General features: G+C 35.8%; 1 protein-coding gene across 3 annotated transcripts in view; it reads right to left on the bottom strand.

Annotated features, from left to right (window-relative positions):
• The window catches only part of TRMT11 (tRNA methyltransferase 11 homolog), a 61,966-nt gene that overhangs the window by 7,847 nt on the left and 27,800 nt on the right, over window positions 1–26,319 (bottom strand). For all 3 annotated transcript variants that reach the window (XM_082669288.1, XM_082669289.1, XM_082669290.1), the window contains 5 exons: window positions 25,406–25,486; window positions 22,003–22,167; window positions 20,590–20,662; window positions 20,333–20,464; window positions 12,759–12,879 (listed from right to left, as the gene is read on the bottom strand). In XM_082669288.1, coding sequence (XP_082525414.1) covers window positions 12,759–12,879; window positions 20,333–20,464; window positions 20,590–20,662; window positions 22,003–22,167; window positions 25,406–25,486 — 572 coding nt within the window. The remainder of the gene's footprint in view (window positions 1–12,758; window positions 12,880–20,332; window positions 20,465–20,589; window positions 20,663–22,002; window positions 22,168–25,405; window positions 25,487–26,319) is intronic.

Here is a 26,319-nt window from a genome sequence, read left to right as displayed (position 1 = left end):
ACTTGCCTGCATGTTAAAGCCCGGGTGACCTTCCTAAAACAAGAACTTCTGTCACTCTACTAACTCACATTCCTCAGGGCTTGCCATCACCGATAGGATAAACTTGAAACTCTTTGGTACGTAAAGACCTTCAACACTAGGCAGGTCTTTGGTTTTCCACTTCTCAAGCCACTCCTCCCCACATACTTAGTATTTCAGTCATGCTTAAATGTCTAGGGTTCCCTGAATGCACCATAACCCCTCTCATGTCTCTGTACCTTTGCTGAAAATGTTGGTCTCTTGACTCAAGCACCATCTCCTCAGGTAGGCGCTCCCTGGTGTTCACAGAGCAATATGCACTGATCACTACAGAACCAAACACGTGATGCTGGAATGGGTTGGGTCATCGTTTCTCCCACATGCAAGTTCTCTAAGGATAAGGACTATGTTTTATCAGTCTGTTCTGTCTCAACACATGACACAAATGGTCCCATAAACACATGCTGAGTGATGAAAGCCATGGCTTTCCCCTCAGGGAACATGCAATCAAATCAGAAAAAGAAAACATACTAAAATATGAAAAATACATGAATGTAAAAATCAGTAAAAGACAGTTTTTTCTCATTTCTCATGCTACCTTTTCCATTCACTCTCAACAAAAACTTACATCTTTCTTTACAGAGAAAAAAAAAGGAGTCATCAAGTATGAATTTTCTCAACTTCCTTGCCCCCAGTCCCCCTCTACTACAAACTGGATCCCCTTGCTTAACTCTACAGTCTGTCTCATCACTCCCAACCCACATTCTAACTGAAGCCAAAATTCTCTCTCACGGTTTCCCTTTACTGCCAAAAGAGTTACTTTCAAAGAATCCCCCAACAATATACCTAAGAATAATCATCAATTTATAAAAATTACTGTTTAAAAACAAGAGCTTTCCCCTAGAAAGGTGTCACTTTGGGGATGAAGCTGAAAACCATCTGGAAGAAAACCAAATGGCTATTTTAATTATAGGTCAGGTTTAAGTTGTCCTTTCACTTACTGACAGCTCCTGATAATGAGATAATGATTTCTTCTACCTCACTAGTATTAACCTTAAGTCATTTATATTCTCAAAGTGGCAGCAGTTTATACAAAACAGCAGCTTCACTGCAAACACTTGAATACAAATGGCTTACGAAACTTATTCTATGATAAGTGGAAACCAATGATGCTGTCATCGTAAGTAAAAGCCAGCAAATTGGTGATGCTCACCTAATTCTGTTGAGGATTCATGAAACAGATTAAAGGTATAATACACATTCTTTAATAAGGTGAGAGGAAGAAGGCAAAGAGATGGAAGAGGAAAACAGTGAGTAGATTTTCCTTCTTATAATCAGCAGAGAGTGAAAATGAAATGTAAATGACAGTGCTGAACATAATGGACCTCAGTTCAGCTTCAGGGTAATTATCCATGTCCGGCTTTTGTTTAAAAATCCTGCTCCCCTTATCAAAGCTTCCCAGTGTTCTACATCTGGTACTGGACAGTAGCTATAGAAACCACTTGTGCTAAAGTTATACAACTATAAACAGCACTAGGCCATTTCCAAACCAAGGACAAGCAGGTCAAAAGTCTGGCATCCAATACTGTTAAGGAAAAAAACCCTCTAGCACTATTCTTAATGGGAGCAAGGTAAGGGTTGGAAATCTTCATCCCTAAACTTTGTATTTACATATAACCTGTACTTGTAAAAAGTTTAATTACTCTGTAAGATATTAAGTTACCTAGAATTTGTTAAAATATTTTAATATATATAAAAATCTTTATATCTAGAGTTCTGAAAATGAGTGACACCTAATGATTGAACTTTGACATCTGGCACTCAACACATAATTTCTTTCTAACTAAAAAAAACCATCATGGATATCTGTGCTATCATGTTGATACAGAACTATGAATACTTCCTACATACTCGCCACTAAAACCTATAACTCCATAAAATTCAAAACTTAACCTCAAACATTAAAATACAAGTCAACACAGGGGATAAAAATGTAATGACAACTTATTAGTTACTATATCTAAAAGTCAATTAAAGTTAAGAAGAACCTTACTTACCTAAGCAGCAGAGGATGAGTAACAGACCAAAACACGCATAGACATGAACATATATACTCTTGCTTTAATGTGGAGACAATTCATCTCCTAGGTGACTTCTTAAAATCATCAACAATCCATTAAAAGAAAAATTAATTAAAATACACCTGCATTTATATATGTAAACATCAAAAACAAACAAAATTATTTTGCTTAGGGATGAATTCGATAGTGATAATATTACAAAGGAAAGTAAGGAAGTGATTACCATAAAAGTCAGATTAGTGGTTATACCTGCAGGAGGAGGTGTTTATGATCAAAAATAGCCACAAAAGGGGATGCTCCAATACTCTGTAATTCTGACCTTGGTGGTGGTTACAGAGATGTTTACTTTATAATTATTCATTAAACTGTACCCTTTAGGTTTGGGGCAAAAAAAATACACATTAAAATCTCAGGGTTGGGTTCTTGGTGGGTCATGGAGTGAGAAGAAGACACTAGTTTGTGTTTGAATTTGAAAAACACTAGAAATATAGTTCTAAATTAAATAACCATTTGATAAATAAATAAAAATACAAAAAATAGAAAATGTGTCATTTGAGAATTATAAAAAAAGCTCCAGAGGATTATGCTGACTATGAACATAAACTTCCCATTTCCCTAAACCATTCATGCCTTGGACCCCTAGATCATACTTTATATTTTGCAACTGACCTCTGCCTAAGATTCTGTAACAACAGTTAAAGACTGTTTTACTGCCATGGTTTGAAAATATGAGCATTAGAGCTGGAACATTAAGATGGATGCTCTCTCTGCCTTCAGAGAACAACTGCTTTTTCCTGCAAATAAAAGAGCCATATCCAAATAGCATCATAAGTAGAAGGATCCAGGTATCTTAAATGATTCCTTCTTGGAGCTAGTAGGGGATAGACTTTTGCTTTTTCTTGGTTTACCAGAAATAGTAATTTAAAACTATTATGATAGCATTAATTTAACAAAACATCCAGTTTGGCAAAGTCATTTAGTTGCAGAAGTATAAAAGAAAAAGTCAAGTGATGACTCTCTAAAATTTAAATTCAAGGAAAAGTACCATTAACAGCAAAAGTGATTCATTCAGAACTAAGTAGATGGCATGATCCTTAAAACTGAATTAATACAATATGATATGCAGCATCAGGCTTCTTTCTGTTTTTATAAGCCTTTTTTAAATATCTCAAGTTGAAATATAATTTATAAATAATGCAAATAGCTTCCTTCTGATTTCTAATGCAAAATAATTTAAAAGAGTCTCTCTTTCTCCATCTCTCTCCCTTGCCCTCTCTCTCTCTCTCACACACACAGAGACACACACACACAGACACACATTTTGATGGTAATGAATACTGTATTGTACTATGACCTAGACTCAGTTCATATCCAACTATCATGTTCTGATTTAGTGTCACCCTGTCTTATTTTTCTCACTGATAAATGAAGTAGCATCTATTTCCCACCAGGCATGTTATAAGATCGAAATACTTCATACCTAATCTCTAATCTTTCATAGCTCTAATCAAAAGGAAAATACCCAACCATCCTGGCAAAAGACAGGCAAAAAACAAAGTATTTCAGAAAGAAAGGTCAACAGGAAGAGACCACCTTTAATTCAAATGGCTGCCAAAGGAAAAAAAATTGACAACATGGATCCTGGGAAAGGATAATGCATAATGGAAACAGGCACAAGCATTATGTCAGCAAAACACCACAGGTTGTGATTAGTAACACTACTATCATTATAATATGGAAACTACTTATACAAAGACTAATTTCTTCCACTTCAAGCCATTCATAAGTCATTTTCTCAAACAAGTGACCTCAGTTTCTCTTCTCTCTCTTATTTAAAACACCGTTGTTGTTGTTATAATGTTAATGGTTCTTTTCTCCCTCCACAGCTTTAAAATCTTTCAGTCCTTTAGTCAAGTCTTTCAGTTTTGGCCACCTTCCATCCTGATTAATGAAGCATTCATAGGCTTCATGTTACTGGACTCTTTCATTTGGTCCAAAATAAAAAATTACATTAACTTTCATCACCTGCTACTATGACCTCCCAATATTCTCTACTTTAAATCATGTGAACTATACTGGCTAGCTATAAAAAAAATAACAACTGGTTTACACAGTATTATAACTTTAGTCTAAACTAATGTCCATATGGTATCTAAAATTAAATTTATCTATACTTCAGTACTTCTCAAACCACCAGCAGTGTAAGGCAGGATGTCCAGTAAATAAGCCACAAAACAAATAGGGCACATGACGGCCCATTTAGTGCAATGACAATTTAAGATAATTTTCTTATATTTAACCAAGTACTATAGCATATAAAAGTTGCATTAATGTTTAAAAAAAATTTCAAGGAAGTCTTGAAAATGGCTGCTTTGGGTACTCATTTGTCTATCCAAGTATATTGGTATAAAACACTGAGAGAGTATTATTTTGGGTACTTCACTGAAGACAAACTACTACACTTGATTTCTGAACTGTTCTGGACAACTCTAGAGAGCAGCATTTTTCTCCTATGAATTTTATATGAGAAAAATGTTTTATAGGAGTAACCACTGTGACCACAACTATATATAGCAGCATTGACTACATGTTGTATCAACAGGAAAAATAAGTTCTAGTAAAAACAAATCATTCTGCCATGGCCCCATGAGTGATGAGAAAAAACTGGCTTTAAAAGAAACTTGTAACATGCTACTGAAGAACATTTGCCTTTTAATCTTGGCATATTCTAAAGGTAGAATTGTGTTTTGGTGAAGAGGCAACATGATCTACAAAAAAGGAGAGAATTTCAGGGACAAAGAGGAGTTTTGGTCTCAAATTGGCCACTTCCTATTTAAGTGGACTGGGCTAGGCCTTGGCCACTTCCTCATCTCTAACAGAGGCAAAATAATAAGGTCAAATGGATGTGAAACCGCTGTAAAAAATAAAGCATTAAACAGTGTTATTTGTCATTCACTTAGCTTTCAGACTACATCAACAGGGAATAATGACAGAAAACTAGCTTTTCTTAATCAGGCATCTTCATAATTTTAACATGGTTAGCAAGAATTTTCTCCTTTACTACTAATGTTCAGTAAGTCTGAAAACTATAGCCAATAATGTAAAGATACAAAGTTTTATGAAATATCTATACTCTTTAGATATTTTTACATTTATAACTTATGTTTACATTTTAAAAGGGGGGGGAGGGAGAACACTTTATAACAACACATCAAGTGGGTCAAAAGTTATACTGAAGTTAAACCTAACAAGTAACAAATCAAAAATGAAGAGACACAGTATACAAAAGTGTAAAAATCTAAAATTAATAGTCTTCCACTGCCAAAATCAACAACACTGAACAAGGTCGAGAATAATTTGTTAGATGTGCATGAGAACTGTTTGACAATTTTATGTCATCACTTTCATTATAAAGGACTGGGATCTTGCTGCAATTATATACACTCCTCTCCATACAAACAGAAGGTAGAAATGAAGTAATTAATTAAAAGCCAAACACGACTAATTTAACATGACAAAGTAATTTCAGTTATAATAAACTCCATACAAGTTAAAACTCACTGATTAAATTTGATCTTATAAAGTGAAGGCCATTTCAAAAAATTACTTGAGCAAAAGGCTTGCCTTGTTTTATAAATTAATTTGAAAGGACAAAAGTAAAATGATAAAAAGCAACCAAACAAAAATTAACACTGCCTTTATAGGTTTAAAAATATCTAAGGTGAGTGACCTTATTTATCATTTTTAGATAGGAAAAAGCATTCTCAGAAGCATTCTTAGATCATTCTCTATTTCTTCTTCTGTGTATCAAATTTGCTTAGGGAAATATTATAAATCTACCAAAAAAAATATACTAGACTTTCTTAAACAAATTAAACTCAGGGAAAAGCAAATGTGAAATTGTCCACAATGGGTCTTAATTTTGTCACTAAAACAGAAATGACTGGTTTATTATGGGGCTCCATTAATTATTAAAGCCTTTTCTCTAGATTTTTCTCCTTCCAATTCTTTGGAACAGTGCTTCAAGCCCTCATAATCATCATATGGTGCAAGTACTTTTTATGGAGGCCACAAAATAAAGATTGCTGATGTCATTCACTGTACTTTCTAATATCAAGACTTAAAACTGCAAAATATATAGGTAATATTTGTATTTTTAATGCATTAAAATAAACATTAAACAAACAACCTAACTTTACACCTCAACAAACTAGAAAGGAAGGAAATAAAGATCAGAGAAGAAATAAGTGAAATAGAGACTAAAAACATAATAGAAAAGATGAATGAAACTAAGAGCTGGTTCTTTGAAAAGATAAATAGAGCTGACAAGCCTTTAGCTAGACTCACTTGAAAAAAAAAAGACTCAAATAAGTAAAATCAGAACTGAAGAAGAAACTTTAAACTGATACCACAGAAATACAAAGGATCATAAGAGACCACTATCAACACTTATATGCCAACAAATTACACAACCTAGAAGAAATTCCTAGAAACACACAACCTTCTAAGATTGGGTCATGAAGAAACAGAAAATCTGAATAGACCAATTGCTAATAGAAATTGAATCAGTAGGGGCTTCCCTGGTGGTGCAGTGGTTGAGAATCTGCCTGCTAATGCAGGGGACACGGGTTCGAGCCTTGGTCTGGGAGGATCCCACATGCCACGGAGCAACTACGCCCGTGAGCCACAACTACTGAGCCTGCGCGTCTGGAGCCTGTGCTCCACAAGAGAGGCCGCCATAGTGAGAGGCCCGCGCACCGCGATGAAGAGTGGCCCCTGCCTGCCATAACTAGAGAAAGCCCTCGCACAGAAACGAAGACGCAACACAGCAAAAATAAATTAATTAATTAATAAACTCCTGCCCCCATCATCTTTAAAAAAAAAAAAAGAAAGAAATTGAATCAGTAATCAAAAACTTCCCAACAAACAAAAGCAGAGGACCAGATGTCTTCATTTGTGAATTCTACAAAACATTCAAAGAAGAATTAATACCATCTTTTTCAAACTCTTCCAAAATATACAGGAAGAGGGAACACTTCCAAACTCATTCTACGAGGCCAGCATTACCCAAAACCAGACAAGGGTACCACAAGAAAAGAAATTATAGACTAATATCCTTGATGAATATAGATATACAACTCCTCAACAAAATATTAGCAAACCAAACTCAATGATACATTAAAAGAATCATACACCATGATCAAGTGGAATTTATTCCAGGGATGCCAGAAGAGTTCAATACAAGTCAATAAAACGTGATACACCACATTAAAAAAAGGAAGAATAGGGCTTCCCTGGTGGCGCAGTGGTTGAGAGTCCGCCTGCCGATGCAGGGGACACGGGTTCGTGCCCTGGTCCGGGAAGATCTCACATGCCGCAGAGTGGCTAGGCCTGTGAGCCATGGCTGCTGAGCCTGTGCATCCAGAGCCTGTGCTCTGCAACGGGAGAGGCCACAACAGTGAGATGCCCGCATACCGCAAAAAAAAAAAAAAGGAAGAATAAAATTGTATGATCATCTCAATAGATGCAGAGAAAGCATTTGACAAAATTCAACATCCATTTATGATAAAAATTTGTATGGAACTGCAAAAAAGCCCAAATAGCTGAAGCAATCTTGAGAAAGAAGAACAAAGCTGGAGGTATTATGCTCCTTGATTTCAAACTATATTACAAAGCTATGTCAATTCTAGCAGTATGGTTTTAGCATAAAAACAGACACATAGATCAATGGAAGAGAATAGAGAACCCAGAAGTAACTCCACACTTTTATGTTCAATTAATTAATGTATGACAAAAGAGCCAAGAATATACAACGGGGAAAGGACAGTCTCTTCAATAAAGAGTGCTGGGAAGACTGGACAGCCACATGCAAAAGAATGAAACTCTATCCTCTTACATCATACACAGAAATTAACTAAAATGGATTAGAGACTTGAAGAAAACACAGGTGGTTTCTTGACATCGATCTTGGTGATGATCTTTTGGATATGACTTTAAAAATAAGGTGACAAAAGCAAAAATAAACAAGTGAGGGCTTCCCTGGTGGCACAGTGGTTGAGAGTCCACCTGCCGATGCAGGGGACACGGGTTCGTGCCCCGGTCCGTGAAGATCCCACATGCCGTGGAGCGGCTGGGCCCGTGAGCCATGGCCGCTGAGCCTGCGCGTCCGGAGCCTGTGCTCTGCAACAGGAGAGGCCACAGCAGTGAGAGGCCCGCGTACCGCAAAAAAACCCAAAAAACCAAAAAAACAAGTGAGACTACATCAAACTAAAAGGTTTCTGCCCAGCAAAGAAAATCATCAACAAAATGAAAAGGCAACCTACCAAATGGGAGAAAACATTTGCAAATCATGTACCTGATAAGGGTTAATATCCAAAATATACAAAGAACTCATACAACTCAAAAGCAAAATATGAAAATTAAAAAATGGGCAGAGGGTCTGAATAGACATTTTTCCAAAGACAACATACAGATGGTCAACAGGCACTTGAAAAGATGCTCAACATCACTAATCACGGAAATGCAAATCAAAACCACAATGAGATATCATCTCACACCTATTAAAATGGCTGTTATCCAAAGGAAATAACAAATGTTTGTGAGGATAAAAAGGAAAGGGAACCTGTGTGCATTTTTGGAAGGAAGGTAAATTGGTGCAGCCACGATGGAAAACAATATGAAGACCCCTCGAATTAAAAACAGAACTAACATATGACCCAGCAATTCCACTTCTGGGCATTTACCTTATGAAAATGAAAACCCTAATCTGAAAAGATACATACACCCCCACATTCAGTGCAGCATTATTTACAACAGCCGAGATATGGGAGCAAGTTGTATGTTCATCGATGGATGAATGGATAAAGCAGACGTGATATGTATAATAGAATACTCCTCAGCCATAAAAAAAGAATGAAATCTTTCCATTTGCAACAACATGGATCGACCCTGAGGGCATTAAGCAAAGTGAAATAAGACAGAAAAAGACAAACACCATATGATCTCACTTATATGTAGATTCTAAAAAACAAAACAAACAAAAAACGAAGCTTATTAAGACAGAGAACAGACTGATAGTTGTCAGGGGGTTAGAGGAGGGAGGCAGTGGAGAGGGTCAAAAAGTACAAACTTCCAACTATAAAATAAATAAGCCATGAGGATGTAATGTACAGCATGGTAACTAGTTAATAATAGTGCATTGCGTATCTGAAAGTTGCTAAGAGAGTAGATCTTGAAAGTCCTCATCATGATAAAAAAAAATTTGTAACTATGTATGGTGATGGATGTTAACTAGACTTACTGTGGTGATCATTTCATAATGCATACAAACATTGAACCATGATGTACAGATGAGAAATATGTCAATTATACCTCACTAAGAATGCTAATGTCACTCACTTTACTTTCTCATTTCAAGACTAAAACTACAAAATCTATAGGTAATATTTGTTTTTTATACATATTACTCATGTGGCTGGCACATGTTAGTTATTATTCTTATTATTAATAACTCATATAAGTACATTAAGTGCTGTGATTTCTAAGAGCTGTAATGTTACTATCTGAATTATCAAATGTCTTACTACTTCCCTCAAAATATAAAAGACATGAGAAGTGACTAGGAGAGTATGAAAAAAGCATACTCTAACATACAACAGAAGGCTTTTATTCAATGTGACAGATACTGATAATCAGTGTTATGGACTGAATTGTGTGCCTCAAAATTCATATGTTGAAGTCCTAACCCCCAATATTTCTGTACTTGGACATAGGGCCTTAAAGGAGGTGAATGAAGTTAAATGAGGCCATCACTGTGGGGTGGCAATCCAATAGCACCGATGTCCTTGTAAGAGGAAGAAACATCAGCAGTGTGTATGTACAGAGGACACAAAGAGAAGGCGGCTGTCTACAAGCTAGGAAGAGAGGTCTCATCAGAAACCAAACCTGCTGGCTTTGGACTTCCAGTCTCCAGAACTGTGAGAAAATCAAGTTCTTTTATTTAAGCCACTCTGTCTGCAGTATTCTGTTATGGCAGGCTGAGTAGACTACAGTTAATTTAAAAAGTCAGTAAAAGCAGGAAAAAATTAAAATGCTTTGTTAATATATTAAACATCTTATTTCAACTTAAAAAATTGTATATTCAGGGACTTCCCTGGTGGTCCAGTGGTTAAGACTACGCTTCCACTGCAGGGGGCATGGGTTCAATCCCTGGTCAGAGAACTAAGATTCCACATGCCACGTTATCAATCTTTTGATACAGAATTAAGACCTGCAAAGATGTCCAGTTTTGGCTTCTGTAAAATGAAGCAAGAACTTAGACTCTTACAAAGCAACCTCAGTACAGAAACCTGGATTGCAGTAACTTTTTCCCAATCTGTTATAGTTATCTCAACCATTTCCAATACAAGACTCTAAATTTTTCAGCAATTCACTTTGTCCTATCTTTCTAAAGCATTCATATTTGTTTCTACAGAAATGACAACTTCATTCTTCCATTCACATTTCACTGGTCTAACTAGTATTTAGATTATATAAATGACATAGCAAATATAACTGGCATAAACAGCTCACAGGAAAAACACAAGTGACTCACAATAGACAATTCATCTGTAAGTACAGAAGTGTACAAATATAGTAGAGACCAAGTAACTCACTAGCTCAAAGTCTCTGACCTATTCTAGGCATCATGCATTGTGTTTTAGAGCAGGAACAGCCAGTACTGGTTAATCAACTGAGTTTGAAATGAAGTTAGTTAAGAGGGCTTCTTGGTACAGTCCTCCCTTGGCATCCACAGGAGATTGGTTCCAGGACCCACTGTGGATACCAAAATTGGCAGATGCTCAAGTCTGAGAGTCGGGTCTCGGCATCCACGGGTTCCGCACGCTCAGTTTCAACCAGCTGTGGATCGTGTACCACATTTAGGATGAGCAGTTTGGCTGAATCTGTGGATGTGGAACCCTCGGATAGGGAGGGCTTACTCCATATCCAAATAAACGGTGGCCATTTAAAATGATCGCTTTGGAAGGTTGTGTCACTGTGTCAAACAATTTGAAAACTCCTCTTTTGGAATTTCTGAAAACTGCTTATGTTTTAAACGTTTAATGGTAAACTGTCATCCTTGGAACGAGATGTGACTTCCAAAAAACATTAAGTGACCTGTCTGGTATAAAATGTGAGCAGCAAAGTCCAGGAATATAATTTGAAGAAAAGCAAGGTGTACTATAAAGTAAAATAACTGTTTAATATATTTCTTCTTTAAATGTAAATCTAAAAGTTTTAAGAACATGCTGAATAATTATGACATAAGTATATTGAGTACAAGATGCCACTCCAAGAATATCTGCTACTTGCATATAAACTTCTAGTATTTGTTTAAAATGACTATCAGACATTCATTTTAATTACATCACATATACCTTTACATATGTATGTATGTATGTACACAAATACATACATACACATATATGTAAGAGTGGACACCAATCAACTTTATACACACCCACACACACACACATACGTATATGTATATATACACATAGCTTAGCCTTCAGAAATGCCCTGATACTGGAGCCCAATTATTGAGGAAATTTTGTCACATTGAAGATTCTGAACCTTACTCTTATAAAAATGAGTCACGAAAATTTTTGCATCAAGAAGTGACTTAACAAATGCAGTGTTTTAGGAAGATTTATTTAACATGTAGGAACTAGAGGTGTGAAAAATGGAAGGAGAAAGGTAATTTAGGAGATTATCAGCATAAACCAGGTATATGGTAATAAGGGTCTAAATTAGAGACAGACAGGAAATGGAAATTAAAAGGACAAAAACAAGAAATATGTAAAATAATATATGCAAAAGGGACTGTACAAACATTAGTTTTTATTATTGTGAAAGAACCCGTAAGCTGTGAAGTAGATGAAAAATATCAAATGCAGAGTAAGGATGAGTAAGACAAAATCCTCAGGCAGTAACACCCTGTTCTCCGCTTGCCCTACAAATCCAAAACAAAGATGGGGCTTACTCAAATTTCTAGTGAATATGGAAGAGCTTTGGTTGTCAATCAAGATAAGTACAGCCCAGTGAGCATTCTGTAGATTTAATTAAGCTCCAGTATGAGGTATTCATATCAATTCTGATCTGGATATGAAGTAACAGATGTTTTGTTCTTTCTTCTCAAGCTTAAATGAATTATGTGTGGGGGAGAAAGAGAAAGAAAAAGAGAGAGAACACGTGTTGGACCCTAACAGATGGGGGCAAATTACTTTCTCCTTTATTCAAAGTGACATTTTCTCTTCAGTACAGTCTGCAGTCAAGTAGGTTCTGCTTTTGGGGAGAAATGGTAACTAGTACATCGCTAATTAGACAATGGTTGTTTAATTAAGAGTGCTCTGTTTTATAACTGAGTTAGCCCAAGGATGTCAAATAAGCCTGAAAAGTAAAGGTCAACTTTTATTTCTAGTCTTCAACTTCTATATTCTATTCCTACCCTCTGAACTCCACCAAAGGCCACAAACCTGCTCAACTTTTACCTCTTCCTGAACTCGTCAATATTTTTTAAAAAATCAAGGACTAACGTTTCCAAACTTCATTAGAAGAAAACTAGAAAAATCTACTTCTAATTCTTCCAGAATTTATCTGAAAAACACTAGGATAACTTACCTCAAATCCCTTCACCTTTTCCATCGTTATCAAGCGCCTTGATGTGCGACCGGAAAGCTTCTGCTCACAGTTGCTGATGAGTTTCAAGCAAGGGTGCCAGGGTACCATCTCTTCAGTGTATCTGAAGAAAGAGCAGCTGACTGTTAGGGACACTTACATGTGCACCCCGCAAAGGATCATCATGGGGGTTATCCAGTGTGGTATGGGACGTCCTCCCACTACTTGCTGTACCATTTTATTTCACATATGCTAATTGTCCATATAATCCATAAACAATCTGCATTTATGAAAAGCAAAGTATTTAACATAACCACATCCAAAGAAAGTAATTGAATGTTTTTACCTGTATAATGAGGATGAGAGAGAACACAGGTATGTTTTATTGAAGAATGCCAAGCATTTAAACCACAGAAATACAAGATGACAATTCTACCCTAAAGGATCCCACGAGAGCACATGATTCCATAACAACCCCCTAACATTCATGAGGGACTGATTCAACTGGGGATGATTATAAATTCCCAAAGTAAAGCCCACTACAGCATATACCCCTTTAAAATGAAATGTCCCTGCAAAATTTTTTATGACATCTTGAGACCTCTATTAACCTTGTTATATAAGATTATTCAGCTAAACTACCACTAAATTAAACACTACAGATGACATCAATCCTCTGCCATGAAATAAAACCAAAGTTATGATAAAGAGCAGTGGTGCTTGCTGCTGTACAGCACATGTACTTAGTGAATGAAGATGACGACATCTAGAAAGCAGGACAGTCAGGGTGCAGTAGTTCAGAACTTCATGTCTGATAGGTTGTTGGCACTAATCTTGGTAGAAGAAACAGGTAACAAATGTGGGGGAAACAGTTACGGAGCAGAATTCAGAAGAACAGCAGGAGAGAGGGCTCACTAGGTAGGGGCACCTTTAAGAACACTGTGATTGCCAGTTTTTATTTTTCCTTTGCAAACCTTCATGTTTCTAGATAAACAGCCTGCAAACATTTCTTATACGGGATATCTTAAAGCTCTGATCCAAAATGGGAAAGGTGCTGATCAGCGCTTCCTGTAAAGGACCACCATCCGACCAGCCAATTCTAATGCATCAACACTGTCTTCCCCACCACTTGTTCACTGATTTCTCTAGGTCCCTGTGACCTTCAACAAGCTCTCCCTCATTACCTTGACCACATGCTCAAAACTTTCATCACCCACTTACCAAGCAACATTCATAATGCACTTCACTTCATTATCAGTGGAAGGAATTCTCTTGAAGTCATTCTCTGCCTCCCTCCTTAGGGCTTTCCAACAAATAATGGCCATTTCAGATTTCATCTCACCTAATAATTCTCTAATGCTCACTATACAGTCAGAAATGTTGTGCTCCTATGACATTAAGTTGATGTCAAATTTGGAGTCTTCACACAAAGCATTTATGATATGAAAGAATACATTCTACACCATAGTTGACAGACTTAAGTAATGGTAACAAAGAGAAGATATAGTTTTGACCTTAGGCTTGCAAACATCAGGGTTTAGAAATGTCTGAACTTGTCAAATTTAGTAACATACCCTTTTTTAAAGAAAAAAATCTTATTTCTTGGCAAAGGAAAAGGTATTTTTATTAAATTTTATTTATATACCTTTTATTGACAAGGTATTTTTATTAAAATGTTTCTTAAATGTATATAAACATAAATTCCTCATGCTTATATAATTTATATAACTATAAAACCCAAAACAAATTTATAAATTAAATCAAAGTACAAAACCAATACAATTTTAGTTAATATTTATGACATGAATAACGCTAAACTGGTGAAACTAAGTCATTGGCATTTGGCTTAACAGCAGAAAAACATTTACATGTTCTAGATCATTTTTTGACTTGAACTTTGAGTTTAAGCATGAAAGGACATCATTTAGGTCATCATTATCATTAACAAACTTGTTTTCAACCACTACTCTATTATATGAATGAGCCAATCAATTTAACAGTGTACTCCCAAAATATCACACTAAAAAATAAAAAACAGCAGTTAAAAATTATTTACTATATATTTACTAACATATTTCATACTAATGGACTGTTTGCAATCTGTTAAGTAGAAGCTATAAATCTGTACTATGCCTAGACTATTATGATAGTATGGTATCTTATCTTAATTCCCTGTTTTTAGTACTATTCCCCTATAATCTAAGCCTCTATTTAAAATCTAAATCAGCCAGAATAGGTAAATCCACAGAGATAGATAAGTGGTTACTAGGGACAAGAGCAATAGTGACTGCTTATGCATACAGGGTTTCTTTTGGGGATAATAAAAATGTTCCAGAGGGCTTCCCTGATGGCGCAGTGGTTACAAATCCACCTGCCAATGCAGGGGACACAAGTTCAAGCCCTAGTCCAGGAAGATCCCACATGCCGCAGAGCAACTAAGCCCATGCACCACAATTACTGAGCCTGCGCTCTAGAGTCCACGAGCCACAGCTACTGAGCCCGCGCACCACAACTACTGAAGCCCACACGCCTAGAGCCCATGCTCCGCAACAAAGAAGCCCACGCACCGCAATGAAGAGTAGCCCCCACTCATTGCAACTAGAGAAAGCCCATGCGCAGCAACGAAGATCCGACGCAGCCAAAAATAAATAAATAAAATAAATTTATTTAAAAATTGTTCTAGAATTAGACAGTGGTGATGGTTGCATAACTCTGAGGTTATACTAAAAACCATGGAGTTGTACACTTTAAAAAGGTGACTTTCATGGTATACAAATTATATTTCAACCTTTTTTAAAAAAGAAAAAAAAAGTGTATAGGTCCCTAGCTTTTCCATCAATCAATTTTGACAGCCATTTATTTTCCTGTGAATCTTCATGACTCAAGCTAACTATTTCCAAATGTCATTAGAGTTTCACTTCCCATTTGAGAAACGGATTTTGTGCTGATTGATTTCAGCACTTACTGAAAACAATTTAAAAGAATCACTTTTCTCTGTTTCCTGTATGAAAGATGAAAAACAACACGTTTGTTTCTGTTTTCTGTGGCTCTGAGCCACCACAAAATTCATTTTATCACAATTAAACTTTATCCCCAAATCTTACTTTGGAGTACTTTATTAGACTTCTTCACTTTGTCATCATTTTTATCACAAGCACTAGCAGTTGGATTTCCAGTAAAGGACAGCCTTCACAAAGAAACACAGTTTCTAATCACTTCAAGAGCATTATCTGTGTATAAATGACAATTAGAAAACAACACATAGGGATATGTGGAACCTGGGCAAAAAGCTACACTCACTCAACTGCTTAGCAACTCCTATAATATCAAATACATGAGTTGAATGTATGCCCTGCCCAAATGAATGTTACACAGTTCTTCAGGGTCATTTGCAAATAGTTGAAATTGTGAATAATAAACTCACAAATACCAAAAGTCAAGAATAATTTTTTGTGGTAAGTCTCTATGAGTAATAAGAGCAAACTACTAGGAGAGCACATATGAAGGACTGATGAATTCTGCTTAGAAGGTTTCAGAAAGTGTCACAGAGGTGGTAACAATTAAGCCAGGCCTTGAAAGATGACTAGAATTTTACGGCTGAGGAAAGAAGAAACAGTATATCAAGCAATGGGTACAGAATAAATAAAGGTTGAAGGACATAACATATACAGAGTGTCTTGATGCTGGCCAAAAATACAGTATACTAGAGTGGGGAGAATCTGGACTAGAGGAAGCAGAAGTTTGTTGAGTAGCAGTTTCTTCACCACAATTTAAATTACCAAATAGTGAGAAAACCCTTTTTCAATCATCAGTTCTGACAATTCTTCACAAATAACTAAGCTGTTAGGTAGTATTTTGTTTTTATCGTCTTATACCTTTCAAAATGTCTTGGGTTTAAAAAAAATAAAAATGTTCTGGGTTTAATGAATAATACCTTAACTTGATTATAATGTGCGAGTCTTATTTTTAAACTTCAATCATATAACAGGATTTGGCTGAGTAAATTAATTCAATAGTAGGACTAAAAGCCTACATTCACTATACCAAAAATACAAAAGTTTTCAAATTAAGCTGTGCTAAGGTACAATTTTAAAATGAATTCTTTATTCTTAGTCTAATAAAAAGCTATATATGCAATACAACATAACCAAACTAATTCTAAATTGTTTAATTCAGAAGCAAGAACGTTATTTCAAACTTTTGCAGATGACTTTAGTTTTAAGTTCATCTAATACTGTGTTATTTTAAAAAGAGTAAATACTTTGGATTATGTTTACTGCAAAAGTGAAAATAGTTCATTCCCTAATATAAACGCAAGACAAACTAAGTTCATTAATAAGATCACTTTGAGTTAAGGGGAGGAGAAGGCACAACAGAAGTCTAGTTATGAACATCAGAAGACCTGACAAATAAGTCAGGGAAGTAAATGCCATAGGAGTCTTTCCATGTGTGTCCTAGCCTGGATGAAATTTGTCCTTTGATAAAACATCTAAGGTAAAAAAAAAAAACAAAAGTGACAAAAACGTGCCTTTTTTTACTTCTAAAAAATCCCTTTGGTTATATGGACTTGGAAATTTCCCCTTGTCGAAAATTATTAAAAGAGAAGTCACTGAAGAAATACCCAGTGGCCATTTTTTAAGGTCTTCAGAAATACTAAAATAGTTGAAAGTGCCTCCAGTTTGACTTTTTATAAAAAACAAAGAAATAAAAGAATTACAGAAGATATTCATAGCCACATTTAATTTCAATTATAATTAAATAATAAACTACAAAATAGTGGAAAGTCAGAAATGCCAGAATATAAGAAACACACAAAAACTCATGAGGATATTTCAAAAGGACAGAGGAGCCACCTCAGAGGGACTCCTGCTGATCATAAATCTGGGACAATTTGAACAACAAAATAATGATAGTAATAAATTATAACCCAATGAATAATATAGGAATCTATGACTCCATACCAGTATAAATTAATAAATTAATGGGAGAGAAGGGAAAACTAATCCTTATAGTAGAATGCCAACTTAAAATGCAGAAGGAATGATGGAATAGAAAAGTCATCATTATGGTGGTTGTCAATGTGAGTAGTCACCTGATGAAGAACAAGATATTGGTGTAATCTTGTGATACCTCCCCCTGGGAAATAGTAATCGAGAAGAACATGATAACTCACAGCGGAGAAACCTGACAGAGAACAACATGACCAGATGATCAAGTTTAAGACCTCCAGTAGAGGTTGGCTCTGTGTGTCCCATAATGCAGTGCACTAAGAGCACAGTATCATTTTTGTGGTATTTCTACCAAAAGCATTGCCTGAGTCTGGTCAAGGAAGAAACATCAGATGGACCGGGTTAGGGGTCAACCTTCACAATATAAGCCCTGTACTCTATAAAACTGTTAAGGACACAAAAGATAAGGAAAGATTGAGGAAATATTCCAGACTGGAGGAGAATGACATGATGGGTCAATGCAGTACATTTTCCTAGAGAGACTGCAATCAGTAACATCTGACTGGGGTCCATGATCTGGACAGCAGCACTATCAATGCTGACTTCCAGACTTCAGGGGTTGATGGTGATTTGACAACAATGCTCTTGCTTCTGAGAAATGCAATGAAATACGCAGGGGTGATGGGGCATCATATCTGCAACTTCTCAAATAGTTCCAAAAATGATTAATGATAATGGGCATGTGATTAATGTAATGGGTGAGGAAAGGGGGGTAGAGGAGGTGTATGTTAATAGTTGGAAAATTTGGATGGGGGAGAGATGGGAGTTTTTTGCATTTGAAACTTTTCTGTAAATTTGAAATTTATTTCAAATAAAATTTTTAAAATTCCAGCTCTGAAAACTTGAATTAAAACAAAAAGACAAGTTAGTTTGCTGCTGGAGTTCAGCTTGTCTAAGGCAGAAACCACTTTTGAATAAAAATAAACAAATATGCTCTTCTCTGAAAATATTTTTTTTCTCTGAAAATATTAATAAAACACCATCTATCACTTCACATACCAGACACCTGAGATCTTGGCAAGATCTTGAATTATGTGAACAGCACTAGGAATAACGAAAACAATAAACTAGCTAGCTTTTAACTTTAGACAAGTCATTTCACTCCTTGGAATTAATTTCTCTTATTTCCAAAATTAAGAAATAATTAATTTCTTAACAGAACATAAGCCCTGTGTTAAGGGGTATGGGTATGAATGTGTACAGTCTTATTAGCTGATAAACAAGATGCAAAACTAAAGTTAGGTCAGGGCTTCCCTGAGGGTGCAGTGGTTAAGAATCCGCCTGCCGATGCAGAGGACACAGGTTCAAGCCCCAGTCCAGGAAGATCCCACATGCCGTGGAGTAACTAAGCCCCTGGGCCACAACTACTGAGCCTGTGCTCTAGAGCCCGTGAGCCCCAACTACTGAAGCCTGTGTGCCTAGAGCCCGCACACTGCAATGAAGAGAGTAGCCCCCGCTCGCCTCAACTAGAGGACGCCCATGCACAGCAACGAAGACCCAATGCAGCCAATAAATAAATAAATAAATAAATTTATTTTAAAATAATAATAATAAAAAAATAAAGTTAGGTCCTGGTAGCTCCCAATGAAACATTTATAAAAGAAACAACAAAAAAGCATAGCTTCCAACTGCTGAGGGACCATCAACCATTATGAAAAGACAAACAAGAAAACACTGGTCTAAAATGCTTTTTGTACAATTATGTATAGTAAATATAGAAATTAAAATAATTTCTAAAAAAGATATCTATAGCATATTGAACAAATAGCCAAATTTTCAGCTTGACACTGCCTTTCAAATCTAAAGATCCTGTTTTGTCAACACATCTTGTCTTTCATTGTTGGTGTACACAGCTCTGTTTATAATTAATAACTACTGAATAATAAAACCCAAACCAATAATGTTGAACATAATCAGGGCTTTAAATATATGTATAGCTCTTAGTTTGTTTGGTCTTAGCTTTTAAAAAAGATTTTACTGCATTTACAGTGATCATAAGAGCCAATATATATTCAAGCTAACTAGCAGTAGATAGATGAATCACTCAGCTAAGTTGTTAAAATTTATCTAAGTTTATGGCCTGGCCAAAGAGCTATTGAACACACAGGCCCCGAGCTAAGTATGATATACAACAGGGGCAAACTTTTGCTCTTACAGGCCAGATAGTAAATATTTTAGCCTTTGTGGACCACATGTGTTTCTGACACATATTCTTCTTTGTTGTTTTTTTCTTTTCTAATAACCCTTTAAATAGGTAAAAACCAGTCTTAGCTCAAGTGCCTTACAAAAACAGGCTGAAAACCATATCAGGCTCACAGGCTGTAGTTTGCCAACCCCTGATGTAAAATAAGAAGTTCAAAGCAATTCAATCAATAAGAAGAAGGGGCCTGTTTTATGCAGCGTGTTGGTAAATGAAGGCCATCATACACATTAAACACAAAGATATTTACCCTGAATATGATTAGAGACAGGGAAAAAAAGTATGCTAGATATACAAATACCATAAGAAAAAGTAAAATTATTTAATATTTTAAATAATTAAAAGTAAAATTATTTAATATTACATACTCTGGTGTGTACACTGGTAACCAATAGACTAGTCTTCCACCTAATACGAGGGTCTCAGCTGCAAAGTTTAACAGGTCAAAAAACATATCACTCAGATGATAACTCAAGGAAACAGGAACGTGGCTTTCTGGACTAGACAAAGAAAACAAAATTTCAAAATCAGTGAAAAACTTTAAGACTATTAAACTAAGTTAATTAAAAAAAAGCAATATGCTTCTTCCCAAAGTAGTAACATACCATATTTAACTTTTACTTACCATTTTTCTATCCCCTTTGGTATTTCCTTTTGTGAACCTGTTCTTCTTGTAGACTCTCTAATACCATATGGAGCTAGACAGAAAACAGGTAACACGGATAGTCAAAAGTCACCTAATCACCACTGCAAAGCAGATGGACATCATGTGCCTCCAGATGTGACACCCTGAGAAGGACACATCACCTATGCAATATCCCACCTGAGAATGCATAACAAGAGGGACATTCTATTTAAAACACTGGGAGGGCAGGCAAGCAGGTGACTGTATTCTTCAAAATGTCAATGTCATAAAAGACAGAGAAAGGTTGTGAAAATGTTACAAACTAAAGGAGGGTTAAAAGATATGACTACTAAAGGCAATACCTGACACTAGGCTGGATACTGCACTTCAGGGAAAAACATGCTATAAAGGATATTACTGGGTCAATTGACAAAACTGGATGAGAAACTACAGATTAAAGAATTAGCGATTCACTGAAATTGGTAACTGTACTTTGGCTATCTAAGAGACTATCCCTATTCTTAGGAAATATACACTGGAGTATGGGGGGGCGGTGAAGGGCCATGATGTATACAACTTACTCTCAATTGATCAGGAAAAAAATTACGTATTTTTATAAATACACATAGAGAGTGAGAGCAAATAATAAAGTAGATTATTAATAAAAAGTCACTCAATTTTCAAAAGTATATTCATACTTGCTAATTTTTCTTTTGTTAGATTTGAAAATATCTAAGTTACCAAAGAACTGAAAAGGTCTGAGATGGAAGGGTTGAGATACTGTATGCCACTATATACAGATTTACTGCCAAATACTATAGAAAAGGTAGATTTATTCTTAGATAGGATGCCTGAAAAGCCCAAGAACTCACATGGCATGAGAAAACAAGTTCTCATGCACATTCTTGAAGCTCAGTGGGTTCACAAGCACAGTGGGTCACACCCAAATTTCTTTTAACTCTATAAAGGAGATGCCAGTTACAACGGGCACAACAACAACAAAAAAACATAAAAGCTTACACATAGAGAAATGGGAGATATCTGAAACTTTCTTCTTCAAATGTGATACCATAATTGCAAATGACATTTTGGCTCCAGTTGCTACACTAATAACCAATTACGGTCAAATATAAAACAAATAGAAAAACAAATTTATGTCTTAAAAAATAAGCCGAAGAGAAAAAGGGATGACAAGTTAATACATATAGTTTAAAAAATCAAAACCACTTAGTTAAATTGGTGTCCTGCCCTACATTCATAATTTTTTCCTTCTCACTATGTGAAGAAGTCAGGGGTGAGGGGAATACTAATACAAGTTGGCTTTCTTTGTTGTACTGATAAATCTTGTAATTTAAATGTAAATGACTTTAGGAACCTAATCCTACTCCTACTTTTGTATAAAAATAAACTTACGATCAGTGATGATTGCATCAAAGTATGTGCCCTTCCTCCAAGAAGGTTTAGATGCATCTGAAACCAGGACATCAAGGTAATACTTCTCTAAACCATATTGACGAAGATTTGCCCTAATGTTTTCATCTGGTCCTCTCCATTTCTGGTTTTTCCTACTAGCCTTTCCTGAAGGGAAAGAAAAAGGAAGACAGAACAAACAAACAACATTCTTACCTCGTCATTTGGCTAAAAGTAACGTTTAACTTATCTAAACCTATATTTAATCAAATAAAACTTGCTTTCATTTCAAATCTTAATTTTATTTATACAAGGAACAATTATTTTTATTTTAACTTATTGTAAAAAATGTTTCAAAAAGTAAACTGTACTGATGTCTAACTATCCTTTCACATAAAACTGCCTTAAAACACTCATTCAATAATTAATGCATTCAAAGCGTACTAATAAAGACACAGAGTTAAACAGAACATGGTCCCTTTCCTCTAGCAGTGTAGAAACACTGACGAATTAGATAAATGGAACAGAAATGAAGAGAGCTAACTTGGGAAATGCAGCAGCTGTGACCATGGACAGAGGAGGTAAAACGAGAACACAAGAGATGAAGAGTTAAAGTGGGGGACTCAAGGAAGAAGTTCAAAAGTTTTAGTTTAGGAGACATGAGTGGATGATGATACCATCAATTAAGATCTGAGAAACCAAGAGGAAAAGAAAATCTAGGAAAGAAGATGAGATTCATTTGAGATACATCAATCTTGATATACCTTGAGGTACCTACAGAAGCTTCAGAAAGAGATATTCAGCAGGTAGGTAGAGGCCAGAATACATATACCTGAGAGATGTCAGTATATAAACTTAAGTTAAATCTGTAAGAATGAATGATATTTCTGATTAACCTAGGTGGCAATTACATAAATGTTTGTTTGATAATTACTCTTGTTATTTTAATAAACTCTTCTGTATTATGATCTACTTCACAATAAAAACAAAACTTAAAAAGCAAAAGAAGAATGACATGACTCTGCACAATATGTAGTGTGATAAAAGGGGTCAACAAGAGATGCCTGGAGAAAAGCAACATATAAACAGACATTAAAGAAAACTGCAGGGCCTTCAGGAGACTGAGATCAAAACAAAGAAATCAGAGTACCACCCAATGAAGCCACTGTCTAGGAAACCAAGGGCTGCTTTATGAAGGTCAACACTGCCAAATACTGTAGATCTGTGGCCTTAGTAAGATTTTTCAGTAGGCATGCAAGCTGAAAAATAACAGGCAGAAGGCAGTTAGAGATGAAGAAGAGGAATAGCAAATAAACTAGTCTTTTTAAGAAGCACTTTGGGGGACTTCCCTGGTGGCACAGTGGTTAAGAATTCGCCTGCCAATGCAAGGGACACGGTTTGAGCCCTGGTCCAGGAAGATCCCACATGCTGTGGAGAAACTAAGCCCATGTGCCACAACTACTGAGCCTGCGCTCTAGATCCCATGAGCCACAACTACTGAAGCCCTCACGCCTAGAGCCCGTGCTCCGCAACAAGAGAAGCCACTGCAGTGAGAAGCCCATGCACCGCAACAGGGAGGAGCCCCCTCTCGTCACAGCTAGAGAGAAAGCCCACATGCAGGAACGAAGACCCAACACAGCTAAAAATAAATAAATTTATTTTAAAAAATGAAAGAAGCACTTTGGGGACTTCCCTGGTGGTGCAGTGATTAAGAATCCGTCTGCCAATGCAGGGTACATGGGTTTGAGCCCTGGTCCGGGAAGATCCCACATGCCGGGGAGCAACTAAGCCCATGCACCACAACTACTGAGCCTGCGCTTTAGAGCCTGCGAGCCACAACTACGGAGCCCACGCGCCACAACTAGTGAAGCCCACGTGCCTAGAGCCCATGCTCCGCCACAGAGAAGCCACTGCAATGAGAAGCCCGCGCACCACAACGAAGAGTAGCCCCCGCTCGCCACATCTAGAGAAAGCCTGCGCGCAGCAATGAAGACCCAACACAGCCATAAATAAATAAATAAATAAATAAATAAATTAAAAAAACTCAATCTCTTAAAAAAAGAAAAAGAAACACTTTGGTAAAAGGAAGAGGAAAACAAAGTAGTAGCTAGGAGGGTCCCTATAGAATTGATAGAAAAAGTTCTGTATGTTTAAAATAGAAGAAACTTGGAAGTATTTGAGAGTATAGTAAGAGATTAGAAGCATAGGAAGCAGAGGGCATATCTAACAGCATCTTGGATAAGCTCTGAGGAAACTCTACCTCAGTCAGAATTCTACCCAAGTAGACTGAAAGGTTATCACATAACTTTTAAACATAACTCTAATAAATAAAAATTCAAATGAATTATATAGGACAATATCCTTAAAGCAAACATACTGCTTCTACTAAAAGCAAACAGGAATAATTCTTCTTAGCACTTTGTCTACTCTAACATACTGCAGACAAAGACTATCTTTTTCTGGTTAGCCCATTTAGGTGAACTTTATAAAATGTTACTCATTCTCCTTATAGTACTAAATTCTTTATAGCAAGGTAGGAAAAAAGACAGTTCATCAAATACAATATATCAAATTACTTAAGCAAAAGAAAATAAAGTCTAATAAATTCTCACCTATATAATAATTTACACTGGGTGAGTAAGAGGAAAAGCATGTTTTATAGGCTGATTCTAGTTACAACAATGAAATACCAGCATAACTACAATTTCAAAATCAAAGAAACTTTACATTTTTAATACTATTCAGCTATGAAGAAATATTTTCAGTTTGATTCAATTTCATCCAATCACACTTCATTAGCAAAGCTTCTAGATTTTAAAGTATTTTCCAAAATTGCCTCAAAAGCAAGCAGATGCTTATCTCAAATTACCCTCAGTCTAATGCAGAATCTTTACTATTACTGTCACCTTAACTGTCTCAAAGATGTTTCGGTCAGTTATGAAATTAAAAACATGTATGGTACTCAAGGACTAGAAATTAGAGTATACACATATGACTGCTGAATAAAAGAACGGTGATAATTGTTAAGTAGGAACTCTGTTTTACTAACATGAATATGCTAATTAAAAATGACTAGTCCCTCTCCCACTTCCTTCCCAACCCAAAAGTTTTACAACCTTATTGATTGCCTACTTTTTAAAAATCTAAGACCAAAAATAGCTCTGAGAGGAGGGAGTTTTCCTACTCATCTTTGTGTTTCCCTGGGGGTCATTTTGCTCACACTGGATCACTTCATAAAAAGCAGATACCCAATGAAGTCTTATTGTTGTAAGAATAACTAAAACTATATCACAACACTTTAACATTAAAAATAGATGTATAATGCCATATATAACTATTTAAGTATCTTAAAGGCACATTTGGTACAAGAGCAAAGACTGTAACACTGTCTAGAACCACTACTCACCCAAGCCATGAACGGTGTTGTAGTCTATGTCTGTTCCATATACATATGCACCAAAATGAGCAGATGCTATCAGAAGGCCACCTGAAAAAAATCACACAATTGTGATCTGTTAACCAGAAAGTCCCAGACTCTTATTTCTTCCCCTATTTAATCTGATCCAAATTCTTACAAACCAGCTGTAGGCAGAGTACCCTAGAATGACACTGGTTCTGGCCATATTTAGTAGGCTTCAGAACCGAAAAAACAAACGCCTAAGCTGTGCTCATCACACTGGTCACAAAGCAGGGAATTAATATATGCCCTGGCATTATTACTTTAGACAGCACTACTTTGGGAAAATTATCCTTTTCTTGGTCAAAATAATGTGTATTTAAACATTTTCATCTTATTTTGAGAAGTCTATACAAAAGCATCTTGCTCCTTTCTTACAATGAACATACAAGGCTGCTACACAAAGAGCTGCCAATAAATAAGTCTGACAATTGGGCTTAATTCTCACTCAAGTCAGAGTTTCAAATAACTTAAAGAGGGCATAATTAATATATAAGAGATTAATTCTTAAAAAATTAAAATATGAGGACAACAAATAGTTACTCCTATTGTCAGTGAGGTAATTATCTGATTTTAAACTGTAGATACAAATTTCTGAATAACTGTTATCAGACATACACAAAAATAGTTAATACAATGAATTTTCTGTTTACTTAGTGCTGTGAACAAAGAAAGAACAGATGTCCTAACACGATTTGACTAGACTAAGTAATTTGGTAGGTGTGACCAGTTCACATATGAAGGAACATCCTTATAAAGATTAAAAATTAATGAAATCCTTTAAACTAAAAGGTATAATATTTTTAAATTGTTTAAGAATAAAAATTCACAAAGTTAAATATCTTAATAATTGTTCTTTTCAA

The sequence above is a fragment of the Grampus griseus genome (assembly GCF_964374135.1).
Source record: "Grampus griseus genome assembly, chromosome: 13".
In the NCBI taxonomy this organism is placed as follows: Eukaryota; Metazoa; Chordata; class Mammalia; order Artiodactyla; family Delphinidae; genus Grampus; species Grampus griseus.
This window is presented reverse-complemented; position numbering and strand designations above follow the sequence as displayed.